The following is a 19,411-nucleotide window of genomic DNA, read 5'->3' on the forward strand; positions in this document are numbered from 1 at the left end:
TCCCTTATAACGTGCGTTTAAAAAAGCAACCCGAGTCAAACATCTTCACAAACTAGTGAAGCGTTCATAAACCTGTTCAACAAAAGACAACGTTTAATAACATGCTTTACCTCACTTCCTATCGTCAGTCGAGTGTTTGTGAGCTGATATCAGCTGTGATGTGGCTTCTCATCAGAGTGAGGCAGACAATGCGTTATTTTATAGCATTCTATGTCAATTAGCACTGCATTATAATACACTTTATTATTATGAAAATACCCTTGAGGGCTTGAAGAACTCAAATACACCATATTTTGCTGCAGTCGTGTTTATTGTCGTCATGTTTAATCAAAGCGTCTCTATCTTCTGTTTAAACCAAGGGGGAAATCTAGCGCTCGGAAAGCGACCCATAGGGGCGGCCATTGCTAACCAAGCCATCACCTGCTGTTAGCATCCCATTGACTCCCATTCATTTTTGAGTCACTTTGACAGTGAATAACTTTACATCAGAGGCGTTTAAAGACTCCATTTGTCCATTCATTGTTTATTTCTTAAAGGGTTACTTCAGCGATTAGCATATGGCTTTGTATCAGTAGAAACCCTGGAGTATATTCAAATTATTGTGCTTTCCCCCCTCATATCTCCCTGAGACAAGAGATTTATGCATTTTATTTCTGGGAAAATTCCTCCTATGATGCAAATTGACGATTTTTGCATCATAGGAGGAATGTTTGCCCAAAGGCTAAAGACTACAGCCAGCAGAGGGAGCTATTTCCGCATGTTTTGAATCCGCGCATGGGGGATGGGAGATTACACTCAACTCAGGGAGAGCTCAGCTACAGGCACTAATTTAAACGGAGCTATGGTGTGCAATGTAAGTCTTTTAACTTCTCAAATTAATTTCTATGAAAGTTAAGCTTGTAAAGGCATGAACTGAAACGCGCCAGACTGAACTCGCGTTGTGAATGTATGCCGCGAGTGTAGTCGCGATTACCTCAGCTTTCATCACTCCTGCAGTTAGTGCTCAGTGCTGTGAGACTCGCGCGGTGACTCACTCATTATATTGAACAGACGCGTTCAGTTTTTAATTGTAGTGTCTTCTCTAACTCAGTCACTGTAATCAAGTTGGTGGCGTTGGGAATGGCACAGGGCAGCGAAGCATTCTGGGAATTGTAGTCTTTCATCCCCATGGGACAAAAATACATTTTCTGTCTTTTCTCAGTCTAGAAGACACCAAATTCAAAAATTATTTCACATTTCTACTACATTGATGACCCAGTTTAAATACAGATTCATCTTCCCAGCGCTGAAGTACCCCTTTAAGAAACACGTCAATGCATACAAGGCTCCGTTACCTTGTATCTTACACTATCGCCCCATAGAAGCTGTTTTTGTAAAAATAGGCTAACGATTGCGTCATAACCAACGCGACTCTGTCGCACAGTTGAGAAATGACCGTATAGACCTGAGGAGACGCTCGCAGGCAATCTTTTACTGTCTATGAGGCAGTCGGGGGGACGTGGAGACATAAAGTCTGATAAAGTCAAGGGAGAAGAATGGAGAGAAGCCCATAGTGAGCCAAAAGCAACGGGAGAAAATATTTAAACAACGGGATTCAGATTTCACGTTCCACAACTACTAGAAGACCTACAACTGTCAGACAGGAGGCTCACGTCACATCTATGTCGTCAAGCTCAGTCTGAGCCTGCGCAGTTCGCTCAGCCATCAGGAAGTGAGTGCTCCTATACTGACATCACTTAACGCCGTAGAAGGCAATGGGATCGCTCCGTCCATTTCTTTTATGGTTTAAACCGCGTTAGCTTCACATCAGGGATTTCCTGAAAACTAATGTCAATTACTTCTCTGGGGCAAATGTGGCGGTTTCTGCTCGAGGGCGCCCTCTGGCTTTCAGTATGAATTAAAAACTTTTGGGTCATCAATAATAAGAAAATAATGCTTAATACATTTTAAAACTTAATAAACTTTAAAAATTATAAATTTGTTGGACAATCCATGTTTTTCTTCAATGTACAGGAGTTTTTTCCCCCACAGTGGATGCACAAGAGGTTCATATTTCATATTAAAGACAGACTTTAAGAATAACTCCTTAGGCTTAGACCTTTCTAATGTTTTTTAGTCATAGGCTGTCTGCATATTAATAGGTAACCCAGCAGTTTTTTTTTCTTTTGTAAAATAAGTTTTCTGTAAAATATTACAAAAATAATAATAATAATTAGTATTATATTGTTATTTATTCTGACGTACTCTTTTTTTTTTATTTGTAATTATGAAAATGTTATTGTAATGGTAATATTTCTTATTTAAAAAAAATATTTTTAGCAGTAATAATAATCATAATTATTATTATTAGTCACATTAATATAAAAACACAATGTTATATACACACACTTTTCATGTGTAAAAAATTATAATAACAATAATCACATTTTAAATCGCAATCGCAATTTTACCCAGAATAATCGCAATTATATATTTTCCCCAAATCGTGCAGCCCCACGTGAGCTGGAACGTCATCAAAAATAAATGAAGTATCACACATTCGTAATATTATGATACGAAGGAAGCTTATGCAGCGACTGTGTTCTTCCACAAACAGGAATCTTCTTCAGTATGTTTATTGCTACTGGCTAGCGTGATCCGAACAGCTCCCTGAGTCGGTGGGTCCGAGCTTCTGAATTAGGCTACTGCTTATTATTCTGTAGAGGCGGTGTTTCGCAGTATGATGACGTAAATATGCGCACACAATTGTTTTCTGGGCCTAGAGTCTATAAAAGCTTTTCTTTGACTAACAATAAAATGTTCAGCTCTGAAACTTACAGGATATTCTTATATTACCATGACCTTTTATATATCAGAAGCTCAAGGGAAAGTTGATTTCTCAATTCATCACCCCTTTAAAAAAAGGAAAAGAGAAATTCAGTTGGTTGCTAAGGCAACATTTTTAATTATTTCATAAAAACTGTTTTACTAATACTTATCATTTATATTTATTTATTTTAGTTAATAGTAACAACACTGAAAATAGTAAATGGGAATCTTATGAAAACCCATAGTTTCCAAAAGTTTTCCAAAAATAGTTTTATTGAAAAAATAAGAAGTACACTAAAGCTAAAACCAATTTTTGAATGTTTTATTCAGAATATTTAATTAAGTAAAGGTATTATTATAGTTTTTAACACAATTTTTTTTGCCCGATATTAGAATTATATATTTTCAGTTGAAGTTTATTTCAACGATTTATTTCTATAGCATTTTCGCATTAAAGCCGCACTTGGCTACTTTTTCTCTCGGGGTCCCCCTACAGTTTGGAAAAAATAATGTCCTCAACTACTGTCGTAAGCTCTGTAATCCTACAACAGGGGATGCCATCGCGCATGCATTTGTTGACATGACAACCCTGATAGCCCTGAACTAGTGATGCGCGGGTCGTCTCATAACCCGCGGACCCCTTATGTCTATTTAATGGTCGCGGGTGCGGGGCGGGTTGTAAAAATATATACAGTGGTGCGGTGCGGGCCAAATAACTTCATAAAAGCGTCCCGCGGGTCGGTGCAGCACTAACAGTTACCCTGAACACAGCAGGAGGAGTTCAGAGTTATTCTGGCGCCGCGTGTGAAATGTCTTCATCCCAGGTAACGTTACAGTCAGTGGCATGTTTCAGCATGTCATATGAATATAATTTCATGGGTTTTATTTTTTTCAAACGCCAAATAATCACGATGCTCACGTTTACAAGCCAGCGTCATTATAGTAGTCTATTGGTTACCGTTTTACAGAATCTATATGATACTTCAGTTCAATGTTTGAGTGGTAGGTAATCACCATAACAGCGTCGGTCGGGCACGCCTCCTTCAGCTCACGCCAACGAGCAAACGCTGGTCCAATGTAGATCCTCGTCCTGTCTTTAATCCGATCACTTTTTTCGTTTCCTCTTATTGCTTTCCTCCAACAAAACCTTTTCTTTCTTATTTGTCTCTGCTGCCTCGGACATGACTATATTATCCGACGAACAAAGTTGGGCTCGCACGTCTGAATGTAAGGAAGTGAGTGTGTTGGTGGAAGTGACGTATATGCTGTAAAGTAGTCGAATTTTGTAGTTCTTTTTGTTCTCGGGTTACTACCCGAAACCCGAAGTTTAAAAGTACAATTAAAAACGATACAGACCCCATCAGGCTATGGCAGACGTGTCATTCAACCTATTGTAAGTCGATTTATCATCACAAGAGTCTTAAAAAATATATTATGAAGGTTGAAAAGTTACCTAGTGCTGCTTTAAATATTAAAAAACAGATATAATATACATTTAATTTACAGTACAAAAAATAGTGCTTGACAACCAGTGAGAAAGTTAAGGATAACAGTAATGATGAAAAAGCTCCTTCAAAAGTGGCAGTGTGTTTACTATTTTTCATGTCTTGTTTCTTATTGATAAAATTTAAAATACTGTTACTTTTTTATCTGTGGACCCCTTAGCACCCTCTTGTGGACAGCTGGGTGGTTCTTAGACCCTAATTTTTAAACCCTTGCCTTGACTCAGGAAAGGGCGAGTCACATTATTGTGCATGATCTTGGCAAAGCTTATGAGGAAGTTTGTGAGCGTATAAATGCTGAGTTTGGGGTTTTATAAAGAATGCGTGTGGAATCTGATGATGAGTTTTATTAGTCACGAGTTCCTCTAAATCTATTGACCGAGAACAATTAAGTCTTTTTTTGTACTGTTTATTACAGACTTCCCAGGTTTCAGTTCCATGAAGTTGGGGTGGTTGACATTTGGTTTTGGAAAAAAGTTCATACAAATTCATTACTGATCAAAAGTTTGGTTTCAATAAGATTGTTCTTTTGAACTTTCCATTCATTAAAAAAACCGGGGAAAAAAATGTATCACTGTTTTCACACAAAAACTAAGCACCATTTAAACTGATTTATAAGAAATGTTTCCAGAGCACCAAATCTGCAAATTAGAATGATTTTTGAATGATCACCAAAGACTGCAGTATGATTGTTAAAAGTCTTACAGTATATTGTCTTGATAGCTAAATGTCTTGTTCTACAAAAATGTCATGTTAACATCATTTTGTTTAGCTTTGGGACTGGCCTTGATGCATCTTAAGTCTCATGAGAAAAAAGTGAAAATTTCAACGGTCACATTATGCTAAACATGCGATGAACTGTCATATTCTGACAATCTTTATCAGTGGCCTTCACCATTGAACGTCCGACTAGTTTGATTGAGCTCCATGTGTGTTTTGTCTATAAATGTGCTGCTGAAGAGGCTGGTTGTCTGGTTTAACCATTTTAACATCAGTAAGCTGTAATTAGGAGGTAATAGGATCATTAAGGTAGACCAAAATGAAATGTGCTTCAAACATTGGTCACCAGTGTGGCAACAGACGTTGTTGTGGGAGTATTACAAAACGTTAAATGACTGGATTTTAATGTGTTAATTCAACAATAAAAGTGTGTAGAAAATAATGCTGACTTTTAAAGCACCTTAAGTTCTTCTTTATTTTCTTTCTCTGGTGTCATGACAGCTATGAGTTTGTTGGATTAGCCTTGCTCCAGTAATAATTGTTTCCCAGCGAGATGATCTCAAGGTTTAAGGTTTCTGTTTTGAAGTCCAACACCTCACCTCAGTTAGTCAAATATTTTTGTGGCTCCAATTTTTTCCACCTCAGGCTCTTTCCAGGTTTGAGCGGGTGCTTTGTCCTTGTTTGTGGTGTTGGATTTGTTGTTTATCTGCCTGCTGTATAATGGATCTGGTTCCATTTGAAATCAGGACTTAAGGCTCATTCACACTCACAACAAGAACATTATTCACTGTAACGGTAGCAATAAAGATTTCGTTTTAAAAATCGTTCTAAATGTAAAAGAATGGCAGAGTCCACACCACAGCTACAGCGATGGCACAGAGAAGCAATATTGTTCGAATCACGATTTTTTTTTGACAGCCAATAAGAATTTATCCTTCTTTATAGAGGTTGAACATTTAAAGCGGCATGACAACCACAGAATGCACTTACCGGTAGAATAAAAAGATTGTTATTGTGTGTTAGCGTTGACTCCAATATAGTTATCGCAGCTACTGTTACAGTTATTGTTCTTGATGTGAACGGGCCTTAAATCTGCTCAGACAACCTGTGTGACTGCAGTATCTGGATGGATCCATCCTGCTGTGTTTTGGACCGGCTGCTGATGATCACATTACTAGGACACATACCTGATGGGTCATGACTAACAGCAATAATGCTGAATGTTGATATGAACCGACAGCTCACTCTGTTTGTCTACGTGCCTCGCAGGCAGACACACACACAAACGCACAAACACTTGTACACGTGAGCCCCTTTCGCACATTAAACCCAGTGAAATTACCAGATTGACTTTTCCATGTAAATACACAAATCTGCTGTTCAGCCTTTACAGTAAAATGCTATTCACAAATCAGTACCAAAATACAGGCAAACTTAATGATGTAAATGATCGAAAATGATATTTAAACGCTGAAGCCCAAAGTATCCTTTTTTTATGCTTACACTAGCATGTGTGTACTACTGTCAAATGTGTAGCCTTTCAAAGTACTTGTACTCAATTTGATAGTATGTGCGAACGCAGACGGTCGACACATGCGCTCTAGACAGATTCATCTTTGTCCAATGTCTGCGCTGTTTCTCTCCAGAAGTTATGACCAATAAAAATGTTTTAGCATTCTTTTAAACTAAAGTTTAAATACAAGCTCCTGCCGATGCAGGCTTCTGTTGATCTCTGGTGTTTTATTGTTGTTGTTCCATCTCTATAGTTTAGTTGTATACTGTTAAACAACAGCCCGGGTCATTGTTGCCACCTTGTGGAGAAGCTGAGTGCAAAACAAATTCTGCGGCGTGCATACGCTGCTACGTGCACACTATTCTGGTATTCACTGTAAGTTAATCCTTGTGTATTGGTTAAAAAAAAAGTATACTTTGAGCTTGAGCTGGTTTCTTCATCTACCTGGATAAGAGGCACTTTAGTTCAATCTTTCCACTTAGGTTTTTTCTTTTTAATGCAAGACGCATATTAGAAAAGTCCCTATCAAGGAAAGTCCGTTGAAAATTTGATGTAAACTGTCTCATACATGTTGTTCCTCATTCTCAAAAAGTGTCCTCATGAAATCAAAATTGACCTTATTTACTTTGTTAGCAAACATTACTGGTCTTAGGGGGAACAATTAAAGGGATAGTTCACCCAAAAATGAAAATTGTCATCATTTACTCACCCTTAAGTTGTTCCAAACCTGTATGAGTTTTTGTTCTGCTGAACACAAAAGATATTTTGAAGAATGTTTGTAACAAAGCAGGTAGAGCAACCATTGACTGCCATAGTATTTTTTTGCTCTATCTGCATTCTAAAGAGGTGTGTTTTAGAGCATGTTACGCTGTGAGGGGCGAATCACGACTACTTCAGAGTAGGGTCTAACCCAGCACAATAGGAACTACTTATGGATGTATGTATTATGTATTTCTGCTCAACTAATGATATTGGACATCAACCACACGACAAACGCGAATACTTTTTCATATAATATCTACTTTTTTTTTATAACAGATCTACCTATTAACATATTAGACAGAGAAAAAATATATATCTCAAAAAAGATTGTAAGCTAATCAAGACGGAGAATGTGAGCGATGTGTGCTCTGGCGTTCTCAGCTCCGTCAAAATAAATGTCCTCAATGCCATCAAAATAAAAGTCACTACAATAAGCGTGGTTTATGTCGCTTCAGAGTTACTGGCATTGCGAATGCAACCAGGAAAATTACCCTAAGGGAACATTTAGTTCTCGAGGAACCACCCTGATCCCTAGTTCCTAGAACTAAGTTCCTAGAACTACCAGGTGTTGAAAGTCCCTATTGTTGGATGTATTTTTTTTATTTATTATTTAAAGAATATACCCAAACCAATGTATAGTTGACATTTGAGGATTAATTACTACAGAAAAGCAAAATAAGTTTTTCAGGAAGATTTTTTTATTTCAGCTGATATGTAGGCCTAATGGCATGCAATCACTACAGACAATGGAAAAAAGCTATTCAAAACATCATTCAATGTAAATTGTGATAATCGTATTTAATAATCCCAATTACAATTTCAAGGGAATAATCGACAATTATAATTTATCATAATCGTGCAGCCCTTCCTGGTAGGGTTTAAATAATTTGTTCAAGCGTTGTGAAGCAGATTTGCTCATAAGCTAGCATGTTCAGAATATCAATATGTTTATTAAACAGCTTCAATTGAATGATGCTTTGAAATAGAATATATAAAATAGGCTTGTGATTTGCATTTTGGCTGCTGATTAACACCTGTCTCCTCTATCTTTCTTTTTGTCAACCTTCATTCCTTTTCCATGTTCTTACCTCTTTTCTATCTTCCCTCTATACTTTTCTTCTCCCAGTTTAACCCCTCCCACACAGATGCTTCCGGCCGACCTGATTGGTGGGAGTGATGTGTGAACTAGGTACTCATTTCTTTACTGATTTGCCTTCGGATGCCTGCTTTCCAAATAAAAATCAGTAGACTGTCTATCTAGATATCTGGTATCAACATTCTCAGTATAAATTTGCTTCGCAAACAGTAAATAAGATTTTGCTTTAAGAAGCTACTCGTAAGATTTATTATTTTAAATGAAAGCTTTTTTCTGAGGGAATATATATTGAACATAATCCATTCCATTGTTTTGATTTGTATTGCGAGAATTGACAAACAAGAATAGCAGATGATCTCCATGATTTTCTGACAAACAAGTGTTAATTTTAAGTAGTTGAATGAAGATCAAATGAATGAAGATATGAAGACCCCCCCCCCCCCCCCACACACACACACACACACACACACACACACACTTCAAACACCCATGTGATCTTATTTCAATAATACATTATTTCTTTAAAACTTTGATCACAGCGAACATTAATTTTTGTTCTTCCTGCCACTGACCCAGAGAGAGCAGAGATGCTGAAATATATAAAATATAGTAAATATTTCATATTCATAATGATATATTAAATACATAAACCGATCAGGCATAATATTATGACCACTGACAGGTGAAGTGAATAAAACTAATTATCTCCTCAGCTCACCTGTCACGGCACCTGTAAGTGGATGGGATATATGAAGCATCAAGTGAACATTTTGTCCTCAAAGTTGATGTGTTAGTAGCAGGAAAAATGGGCAAGCATAAGGATTTGAGAAGTTTGACAAGGGCCAAATTGTGATGGCTAGATGAGTCAAAGCATCTCACAAAACTGCAGCTCTTGTGGGTTGTTCCCGGTCTTCAGTGGTCAGTATCTATCAAAAGTGGTCCAAGGTAGGAACATTGGTGAACCGACGACAGGGTCATGGGTGGCCAAGGCTCATTGATGCACGTGGGGAACGAAGGCTTGCCTCTGTGGTCCAAACAAAAAGACAAGCTACTGTAGCTCAAATTGCTCAAGAAGTTAAGGCTGGTTCTGATAATAAGAAATAGTGCATCACAGTTTATTGCGTGTAGTGACCCCATGTTGACCCGTCCACAGCATGAGCATGTGAGCATCAGAACTGGACCACGGAGCAATGGAAGAATGTGGCCTGGTCTGATGAATCACGTTTTCTTTTACATTACGTGGATGGCTGTGTGCATGTGCGTCTTAGCTGGGGAACACATGGCACCAGGATGCACTATTGGAGGAAGGTAAGCCGGTGCAGACAGTGTGATTCTTTGGGCAATGCTCCGCTGGGAATCTTTGGGTCCTGCCATCCATGTGGATGTTACTTTAACATGTACGAGCTAGCTAAGCATTGTTGCAGACCATGGAAACCCTTTCATGGAAATTGTATTCCATGGTGGCTGTGGACCCTTTCGACAGGATAAGTCTCCCTGCCATAAAACAAAAAGGTTTCAGAAAGGGTTTGAGTTTGAGGTGTTGACTTCAAATTCCCCAGACCTTAATCCAGTGGAGAATCTGTGAGATATGCTGAACAAACAAGTCCGATCTATGGACACCCCATCTCAAAACTTACAGGACTTAAAGGATCTACTGCTAACATGTTTGTGCCAAATATCACAGCAGACCTTCAGGGGTCTAGTGGAGTCCATACCTCGACAGGTCAGGGCTGTTATGGCAGCCAAAGGGAGACATAACAATATAAGGTCATAACGTTATGCCTGATTTGTTTATATAATGTAATAATGTAGCTAATGTTTTATATTGTTTATATGGTTCATGTTTAGCATATAATTAAGAGGAGCTGGATTTTAGACCAATGAGGTTTGAGCTTGGCCACCCAACAAGAAATACTAACTTAGCGATTTGACAAAATACCTATTATTATTATTATTAAATATTATATTAAATATCTAATCAATATGTAATACATATTTCTAATATATATTCTAACATTAACTACATAACATAATTTAATATCTTTGATATAACTTTGTCTTATTTTAATATTTAATGTTTAATGTTGGTGTTTTCACGTTTGATTTTGGATCAGTGAGATGTCACACTGTTGTGGCCACAGTGCCACACAGCAAGAAATGGAAACCAAGCAGTTGAAAAAATATCTTGTTGTTTGTCAAGACCGTTTCTAGTTTGGATACGTGTAAGAGTCTGTTACTGCATGTGTACTGTTGAGGGGGGTTTGTGGACCCAGATGGCTTCTAGATTCCGAGCAGAAGTGATTGTCCTGGAGTTCAAGGCTGCTGAGGGATCATGGGCTGTAGGGGGGGAGAGATGAGCTGACATGTCTAATCACTGTCATTAATAGGGAAGTGTGCTGGCCCAAGGCCTCAAGTAAAGTAAACTGAACTTGACTGTTACCAAAATCAACAACATCCGCTGATAAAGCGTTCTGACCTTCTCCAGTCACTTGCTTTATTTCATTTGCTTCCATTTTCCATCACACCCATCCTACTTCCCCCTCCTTCCTCTGTCCTCCAAATTTGCATAGCCTTTTCTGCTATTTTATTTTAGATGTTTGATCACACATTATTGTTGAATAAATGTTTGTTTGAGTCCAAAACCCCAGTGTGAATATTTAAGTGTGAATTCGAGCATTTAAACCATTATTTAATTAATACATGTTCTCAGACTTCATTGCTTAAGTTATTTGTCAGTTCATTCTGCCTTTGACTGTGTGAAGAACTCCATTGTTATGGTTTTATTTTGTTGATTGCAGAAAGTCATCATCAGATGAATGCTTTAATTGCCTAATTCTTTCATGAAAAACCTTGCTCTGTTGTTTCACCTCAGATGATCTGGCTGGCCAGTCAGTGGAGCATGAGTGTGTGCTGACGGGCAGAGCAGCAGTGTTTCTACCCGAGCGTGAGAGGGAGCGGAGGAGAGGAACAGAGCCAGAGGAAGAGGAGGAGGACAGGGCAGAGGAGCAAAGGGGAGGAATGGGTGTTGGTAAAAACACTACCTCCAAATCCATGGAGTCCACCGCAGAGCCTGGCAAATATGAAGAGGAGAACAAACACAGTGCACACTTCTATCCCATCCCTGTGAGTTTGTGTGTGTTTGTGTTTGTGTTTGTCTGTGTCTCTGTGTCTCTGTGTCTCTGTGTGTGTGTGTGTGTGTGTGTGTGTGTGTGTGTGTGTGTGTGTGTGTGTGTGTGTGTGTGTGTGTGTGTGTGTGTGTGTGTGTGTGTGTGTGTGTGTGTGTGTGTGTGTGTGTGTGTGTGGGCGGGCGGGCGGGCGGGCATGTTTTTGTGACATGAGGACACAAATGTGTATAATGACATGGGTATGACATAGGTATTACAAGGAGAGGGTGTAATATGAGGACACTGGCCATGTCCCCACTTTTCAAAAGGCTTATAAATCATACAGGATGAGTTTTTTGAGAAAGTAAAAATGCAGAATGTTTCCTGTGATGGGTAGGTTTAGGGGCAGGGGTAGTGTAAGGGGATAGAAAATATGGTTTGTACGGTATAAAAACCATTACGCCTATGGAATGTCCCCATATGTCACAAAAACAAACGTTTGTGTGTAGAATTACTAATCATAGGGCCAGAAACAATAGGTTCAAGCCTGTCATTACAGTAACTCTACCAGACCGTGTGTTTCAACAGCTTGTGTGCATGGTCACATGTACTTTAAGCAGGTCAGTGTGGTATGCAAATTGCTACTTTAAGGGAGTGCCATTTTAAAATCTGGCTTTTTTCTATTTCAAGTGTCAATAAACTACCAGGAATAACAGATTTGGCATACATAACATTTCTTTTGAAGATGCACACGCAAGTCACTTGACAACAGAAGGGTTGTAAATGCACTAACCATTGAAATGTTTGGTGTACATAGAATTTTGTTGGCAATTAATACTTTGATTCAGCAAAGTTAAAATAAATGTAGCTTTATAATGATACAAAAGATTTCTGTTTCGAATAAATGCTTTTTTGAACAATCTATTCATCAAAGAATCCTGGAAAAAAATGTTTTAACATTAACAATAATAAGAAATGTTTCTTGAGCACCAAATCAGCATATTAGAATTATTTCTGGACTAATAATGCTAAAAATTTAGCTTTGTCATCAAAGGAATGAAGTACACCTTAAAATATATTAAAATTAAAATAAGTTATTTTAAATTGTAATTCATATTTCACAGTATTACTGTTCTTACTGCATTTTTCTCAAAAAAAATGCATCCTTAGCAAGTATGAGACTTTTAAAAATCTTAGCAACTCTTTGAGCGTTAGTATACTAATAAATTGTTAATACTACTTTTCAAGTTGTTGTATAGCGTTAGTTCATGTACTAAGAACATAGAAGAATTATAAGTGAAGAATAATCTGTAAATTAACCAAGGTTAATTTAATGATTGAAAATAATTTATTAGTGTAATACCTAATGTTAACATAAATCCGTATTGTAATGTAAAACATTTGTTTAATGTGTTGGACCCTCAATTTTTATCTCATCACTGCAGGAAAGGTACATTAACAAACTGCTCCCTTTTGATAGTGTTTTTGTTGTTAAACATGCATAAGAGGTTCACTTTTGAGTGTTTTCTTTTATCATGTCCTTCCACAGAACTCTCCCTTTATCAGTTGGTCCACTATGGTCTGTGCTCTGTTACTTTATTCCTTAGTCATGCCCAACACTTTCTTGAAGTCAATTGCCTAGCAAACACTCTCTTATTGCTCTTTATTTTACAGTACATGTTCTTACATGTACTTATTAATGTACGTTTACCTTACATTACCTAGTACTTTCTAGGGCTGAACGATATGGACAAAATGTTATATCTCGATTTTCCTGCCAGATATCTCGATATTGATACAATGCGATATGACTACGTTTTCGGTGAAAACCAAGCATTTCTCAGAAAAATAAAAAGATTTAAGCCTACATTTCAAAAATGTGTGTCTTTAAATGTATTGTTTTTAAAATGTATTGTTTTTAAGCCTTTCACACGTACGATCACACAGGTGTAATCAGTCTAGACTGGTCCCTGGAGCGTACGATCAAGTGCATCACGATCAACTGCTAAATCCAAATGTTAAATTTAGCCCGAGACAGGCATGCTCAGAGCTGTTATATATCACAACTTTTCAGTGTTTTCAACCACTTACTGTTTATTTTAGGTTTCAAACATATAAATTCACATAAGTACTTAAAAAACAATACATTTAAAGTTTGTAAAATACACACTGATGTCAATGAAAGAGGTAATAATAATTCCTTCCATAATAATTCGACACATTTTATTCATATCAGATACACATTGTGTAAGTAACTTCAATGTTTATTCTATTCACAGTTCTCCAGCCACTTACTTTTAAGTATTTCGGGAGACGTGGATGAATTCACATGTTGTTAACATAGAGGTAGGGCTGGGCGATATGGCCCCCCAAAAAAATCCCAGATTTTTTGCCAAAAAATTCGATTTGCGATTTTAATCGATTTAATCGACTTTAATCGAAAAATATTTGCGGCTTGGTAGAGTGCCTACCTGGGGTGCAAAACTTTCAGCAAGTGAATAACCCAGACCATTCCACAGTATAAATGGGCAACATATTTTTTGCAATATAGTGTACAGTATACATATCAAAGGTTTATTAATTGATATGCAGATCAAATTAACTTTTATTAACAACAGTAATGTGCAAACAAAGTATAAGGAAAGTTTAAATGTTATGCTATTTAATAATATGCTAATGATATTATTAAATATAGATTACCATTGTTCTTCAATATTCTCACACTGAACTGACCGATAGCTTCAGTTATTATAAAATGAGCTCTTTACTTGCTTTCTGTGTAATTTAGTTTTTCATGAGACTTTGTGACTTCGTACTTTTCTCCATATATTAGGGAGTGTAAATGGCTAATAAATCAATAAGTGCTCTTCTGCTGGTTATAGTGGTGGGCACTGCATATCTTTTTTTAATAAAAAATGCTTGTTTGCCACAAAATGGATTAAACATTAAAAAAATAAACTAAAAGACTATTTCTTTCACAAGACCCCTTTAAACTTTTAGTTTTGCAAACCATCACATTAAAAATAGCATATTTTGGATATTTAGAACTTTGAAGTGCTGGAAATAAGTGCAGTAAGTGTACGAAACCATTGGAAAGCGCTTGAATTTCAATCTCAAAAGGTTGTACGAATCCTGAGATAAATAATGACAACAACATTAAATCCATGTGGTTTTACTACAGTAAATCATGGTGAATGTTGGTGATTTGTGACTGAAACCCCTGACCTTCGCTCATGTTGTCTCCACGTCAGCTCTGTTTGATCTGATATCTGTGGTTTATAACAGAATTCTGCGCCGAACGCTTCCACTAGATCACAATAGCGACGTTATTAATTCTGTGGTGAATTTAAACACTCTCTCACTGGATCTCCAGCGCTGTGTATCGTGTCTGTCACGACGAGATCGGCCCGTGTATGAGCTCGCGCTGCATTCGTTGTCCGCGCAGCTCAGAGCGCAGTTCCGTTCAGACTTCAAACACACTTTGCAGCAACTTCTTTGAAAAACTGAACCAATGACACTGTATGTTGTTAGACGCTATCCTTGTTGTTTGTATATCTCTGTGGCACTGGCAAACGTGCGGGGGAGGGCTGAGCCATTAAGGGAGCCCAGACGGAGCGTCGGCGGATTTTAAAGAGAGAACCGATTTCCATTCACAAAAATCGACATGAAACTACAAACTCGAATTAATCGATAAAATCGATTTATCGCCCAGCCCTACATAGAGGTTGTAGATCCAACAGATCCGATTCTCTGAACTGCGTCTGTGGCACAAACTAACACGGCGGCGCCCATCGCACATACAGTTCAACTAACGCGATCGTTATAAAGGTGTTTAAACAACAATATACTTCCACTTGCATGTATTTGACAATCGGAATATCGGATATTTCATGCCATAGCTAACACATTTGTGAATATTCTGAATAAAAAAGGAAAAATGACATAAAGCAGATCATCATTCATTCAGCACTGTTGCTGCTGCTACGGTGTGTCACGTGACAAGCAATGATGCTTCACCATGGAAATGGAGGGAAAATCTATACCGTCGATATTGTTTCTTTTTCCGATAGTAATTTCTTGCAAGTTCATATCTTGATATAGATACGATAACGATATATCGTTCAGTCCTAGTACTTTCTTAGGTAACTACACAGGTTAGTGAGTTTTGAGGTAGTTACCATAATAATCACACAGTATTGGGAACAGGACTGTAATATAAAGTCATAGCAATATTTATGTGGATTATATAATTCTTTTAAATGGTTGATTAGTTGTGAGAGACTTTATTTTCTGTAACTCTAGTCTTTTTTATATAGTTCAATATGTAATTATTGTTTGAAAGACAGAAGGTTGTTTGTGCAGTCATATGAATCTTCTGTCCAGTATGATGTCAGTAGAAACCACCCAAACACCTTGTACAGCTAAACCACAGAAATCATTGTTTTGGTGAACTCTTCCTTACATGAGTGTGATCACTTATCTGCATTATCCTTTCTCTGAAATGTGTGTGTGAAATTGCCCTGGAGGACTTCAATGGGCTGATAAGTCTCGCCAGTGTCAGGGTGTAATGTCATGTCATGAGTACGTGAGACTAATATGCTTGACACTGAAACCCTGGTATTTGAATTTGGCAAACCGAACCAAAGCAAAGCTTCTGGAATCGTAACCCTTCGTGTGCCAAGCTAACCTACATATTGTTTGATTTCTTTCAGAGATGTCTGCATCTGTTTTTATCTTTTGTGATAAAAAGTGTGCAAGTAGCGTCACCTGTTATGTTACTTGGTAAATTTGTGATCTCTGCAAATATCTCTGCATTTGACAGGTGGTTAACGGTGTCGTGCAAACCCCTGGAGATCAAGACGCTGAGGACACGCAACTCATGGCTATTTACGCAAAAGACAGCCAGACTGAGGACAAGGTGAGATTTTTTGTGTGATGCTATTGGTGTAGAAATGACACGCTTCACCTTTAAATCAAGGGGCTGCTCATTCTAGTCGTGGTTATCCACTCTGTATTAAGCCGTGTTCTGTAATAGCTCAGTCATTATGACTCGGCACTTTTCCCCCACAGCGGGATCAGGGATTTGAGAGGTCACAACGTTGCAGTGGAATTTCCTCAGTGTTTGCCTTCAGTACAGCAATGCTGATGCAACACATTGGCAGTCTGTGTCTTTCTCTGGTTCTGTGTTGCCAGTAATATGTCAGAAATGAGAATTATTTAACTGGTAATCCAGATTTACATCGTCTCGAAACAATGAAATCCTCATAGTTGTCTCTAAAACAAACTGTTGCAAAAGACAGCTGAAGGCTAATCTCAGGGGTCAAAATGTTCAAGAATGTTATGGCTGTATCTTTGCTTTGTGGTTTTATTAGTTAAATGGGTAAAACTAGCTTCAATAACATACATATTTTTCCATTACAACATATTTGAACTTTTAACACAATAACTTAATGTGACTCATAGTAATGTAATCTATCAATTTGAGTTTATTAAGCCGTTTCAGTTCATTTCAGGATAATTTAATATAGTGTCACTGATCTCCCTCTAATGCCATTTGAATTGCCAGCAGTTTTAGTGTGTGTGTCTGTGTGTACCCTGATGCTGTTTATAGTGTACGGCTCAGTGTACAGATGGGTTACCATAGGGACGTCCCAGAGCCTTACTCCCACGTGTCTTGTGTTTCCTCTCCCCCTCAGTGCTCCATGTCAGAGACTGTGGACAGTGCAGACAGCATTGATGACAGGAGAATGGACATGATATACACCATAGAGGACACACCACCTTGGTACCTATGTGTGTTCCTGGGTTTACAGGTACAAACACATACACAGCCACACGTTGACTTACTTATTGAGCCATTCCTCTGTATAGTGATGAGCCCTAGACATTTAAGATTTTCATTTACCAGCTTTGGCCAAACCATAGCAGTGACTGTAGATTTTGACTGTAGACTTTAAAGAAGTGGTACTCCACATTACAGCAGTGAAACTAGTCTTTATAGAAGTGGCATGCAACTTTGAAGCAGTGACCCTTGACTTTACAGCAGTGATCTAGACTTTAAATAGTGACCCTCAACTTTTAGCAGTGACCCTTGACTTTACAGCAGTGATCTAGACTTTAAACAGTGACCCTCAACTTTTAGCAGTGATCCACGATTTTAGCAGTGAACCTAGACATTTAGCAGTGACCCACTACTTTATACCAGTGACCATAAACTTTATACCAGTGACCAGATAATGTATAGCAGTGACTATAAACTTTATAGCAGTGACCATAAACTTTATAGCACTGACCATAAACTTTACAGCAGTGACCATAAACTTTACAGCAGTGACCATAAACTATATAGCAGTGACCATAAACTTTATAGCAGTGACCATAAACTTTATAGCAGTGACCATGATCTTTACAGCAGTGACCATAAATTAGCAGTGACCATAAAATTTACAGCAGTGATCATGAAATTTACAGCAGTGACCATGATCTTTACAGCAGTGACCATAAAATTTACAGCAGTGACCATAAACTTTACAGCAGTGACCATGATCTTTACAGCAGTGACCATAAACTTTACAGCAGTGACCATAAACTTTACAGCAGTGACCATATACTTTACAGCAGTGCCCATAAACTTTACAGCAGTGACCCATGACTTTTAGCAGTGACCATAAAATTGACAGCAGTGACCATAAACTTTACAGCAGTGACCATAAACTTTACAGCAGTGACCATAAAATTGACAGCAGTGACCATAAGCTTTACAGCAGTGACCATAAACTTTACAGCAGTGACCATAAACTTTACAGCAGTGACCATAAACTTTACAGCAGTGGCCATAAACTTTACAGCAGTGACCATAAACTTTACAGCAGTGACCCATGACTTTTAGCAGTGACCATAAAATTGACAGCAGTGACCATAAAATTGACAGCAGTGACCATAAACTTTACAGCAGTGACCATAAACTTTACAGCAGTGACCATGAACTTTATAGCAGTGACCATAAACTTTACAGCAGTGACCATAAAATTGACAGCAGTGACCCATGACATTTAGCAGTGACCATAAACTTTACAGCAGTGACCATAAACTTTACAGCAGTGACCATAAAATTGACAGCAGTGACCCATGACTTTTAGCAGTGACCATAAACTTTACAGCAGTGACCATAAACTTTACAGCAGTGACCATAAACTTTACAGCAGTGACCATAAAATTGACAGCAGTGACCATAAACTTTACAGCAGTGACCATAAACTTTACAGCAGTGGCCATAAACTTTACAGCAGTGACCATAAACTTTACAGCAGTGACCCATGACTTTTAGCAGTGACCATAAAATTGACAGCAGTGACCATAAAATTGACAGCAGTGACCATAAAATTGACAGCAGTGACCATAAACTTTACAGCAGTGACCATAAACTTTACAGCAGTGACAATGAACTTTATAGCAGTGACCATAAACTTTACAGCAGTGACCATAAAATTGACAGCAGTGACCCATGACTTTTAGCAGTGACCCACAACTTAACAGCAGTGAAACCTAGACATTACAGCAGTGACCCTAACCTTTACAGCAGTGATCCTACATTTACCTCAGTTACCCTAGACTTGTGTAAGATTTATTTTTCTCCATCACAGAAATTCTTTCCACACCATTTCTCCTCAGCACTACCTTACCTGCTTCAGTGGAACTATCGCTGTTCCCTTCCTGCTGGCTGATGCTATGTGTGTGGGTTTTGACCAATGGGCAACCAGTCAACTGATTGGCACCATTTTCTTTTGCGTGGGCATCACCACCCTGCTGCAGACTACCCTTGGCTGCCGGTAAGTGTGAGTTTGTTAAAACGAGGTTTAGCGGTTAGAACATGTTCCAGACACGTTGAACAATTTAGTTACAGTGG

At 38.0% G+C, this 19,411-nt stretch overlaps 1 protein-coding gene across 1 annotated transcript in view; it reads left to right on the forward strand.

The window, feature by feature from the left end:
* Window positions 1-19,411, forward strand: part of slc23a2 (solute carrier family 23 member 2) — a 65,850-nt gene that overhangs the window by 16,093 nt on the left and 30,346 nt on the right. Inside the window, 5 exon segments of the mRNA XM_067413396.1 lie at window positions 8,432-8,494; window positions 11,274-11,524; window positions 16,328-16,423; window positions 17,202-17,318; window positions 19,177-19,334. Of these exon segments, the coding sequence (XP_067269497.1) occupies window positions 8,482-8,494; window positions 11,274-11,524; window positions 16,328-16,423; window positions 17,202-17,318; window positions 19,177-19,334 (635 nt within the window). The 5' untranslated portion in view covers window positions 8,432-8,481.

This window comes from Pseudorasbora parva, chromosome 13 (assembly GCF_024679245.1).
Source record: "Pseudorasbora parva isolate DD20220531a chromosome 13, ASM2467924v1, whole genome shotgun sequence".
Lineage (NCBI taxonomy): Eukaryota > Metazoa > Chordata > Actinopteri > Cypriniformes > Gobionidae > Pseudorasbora > Pseudorasbora parva.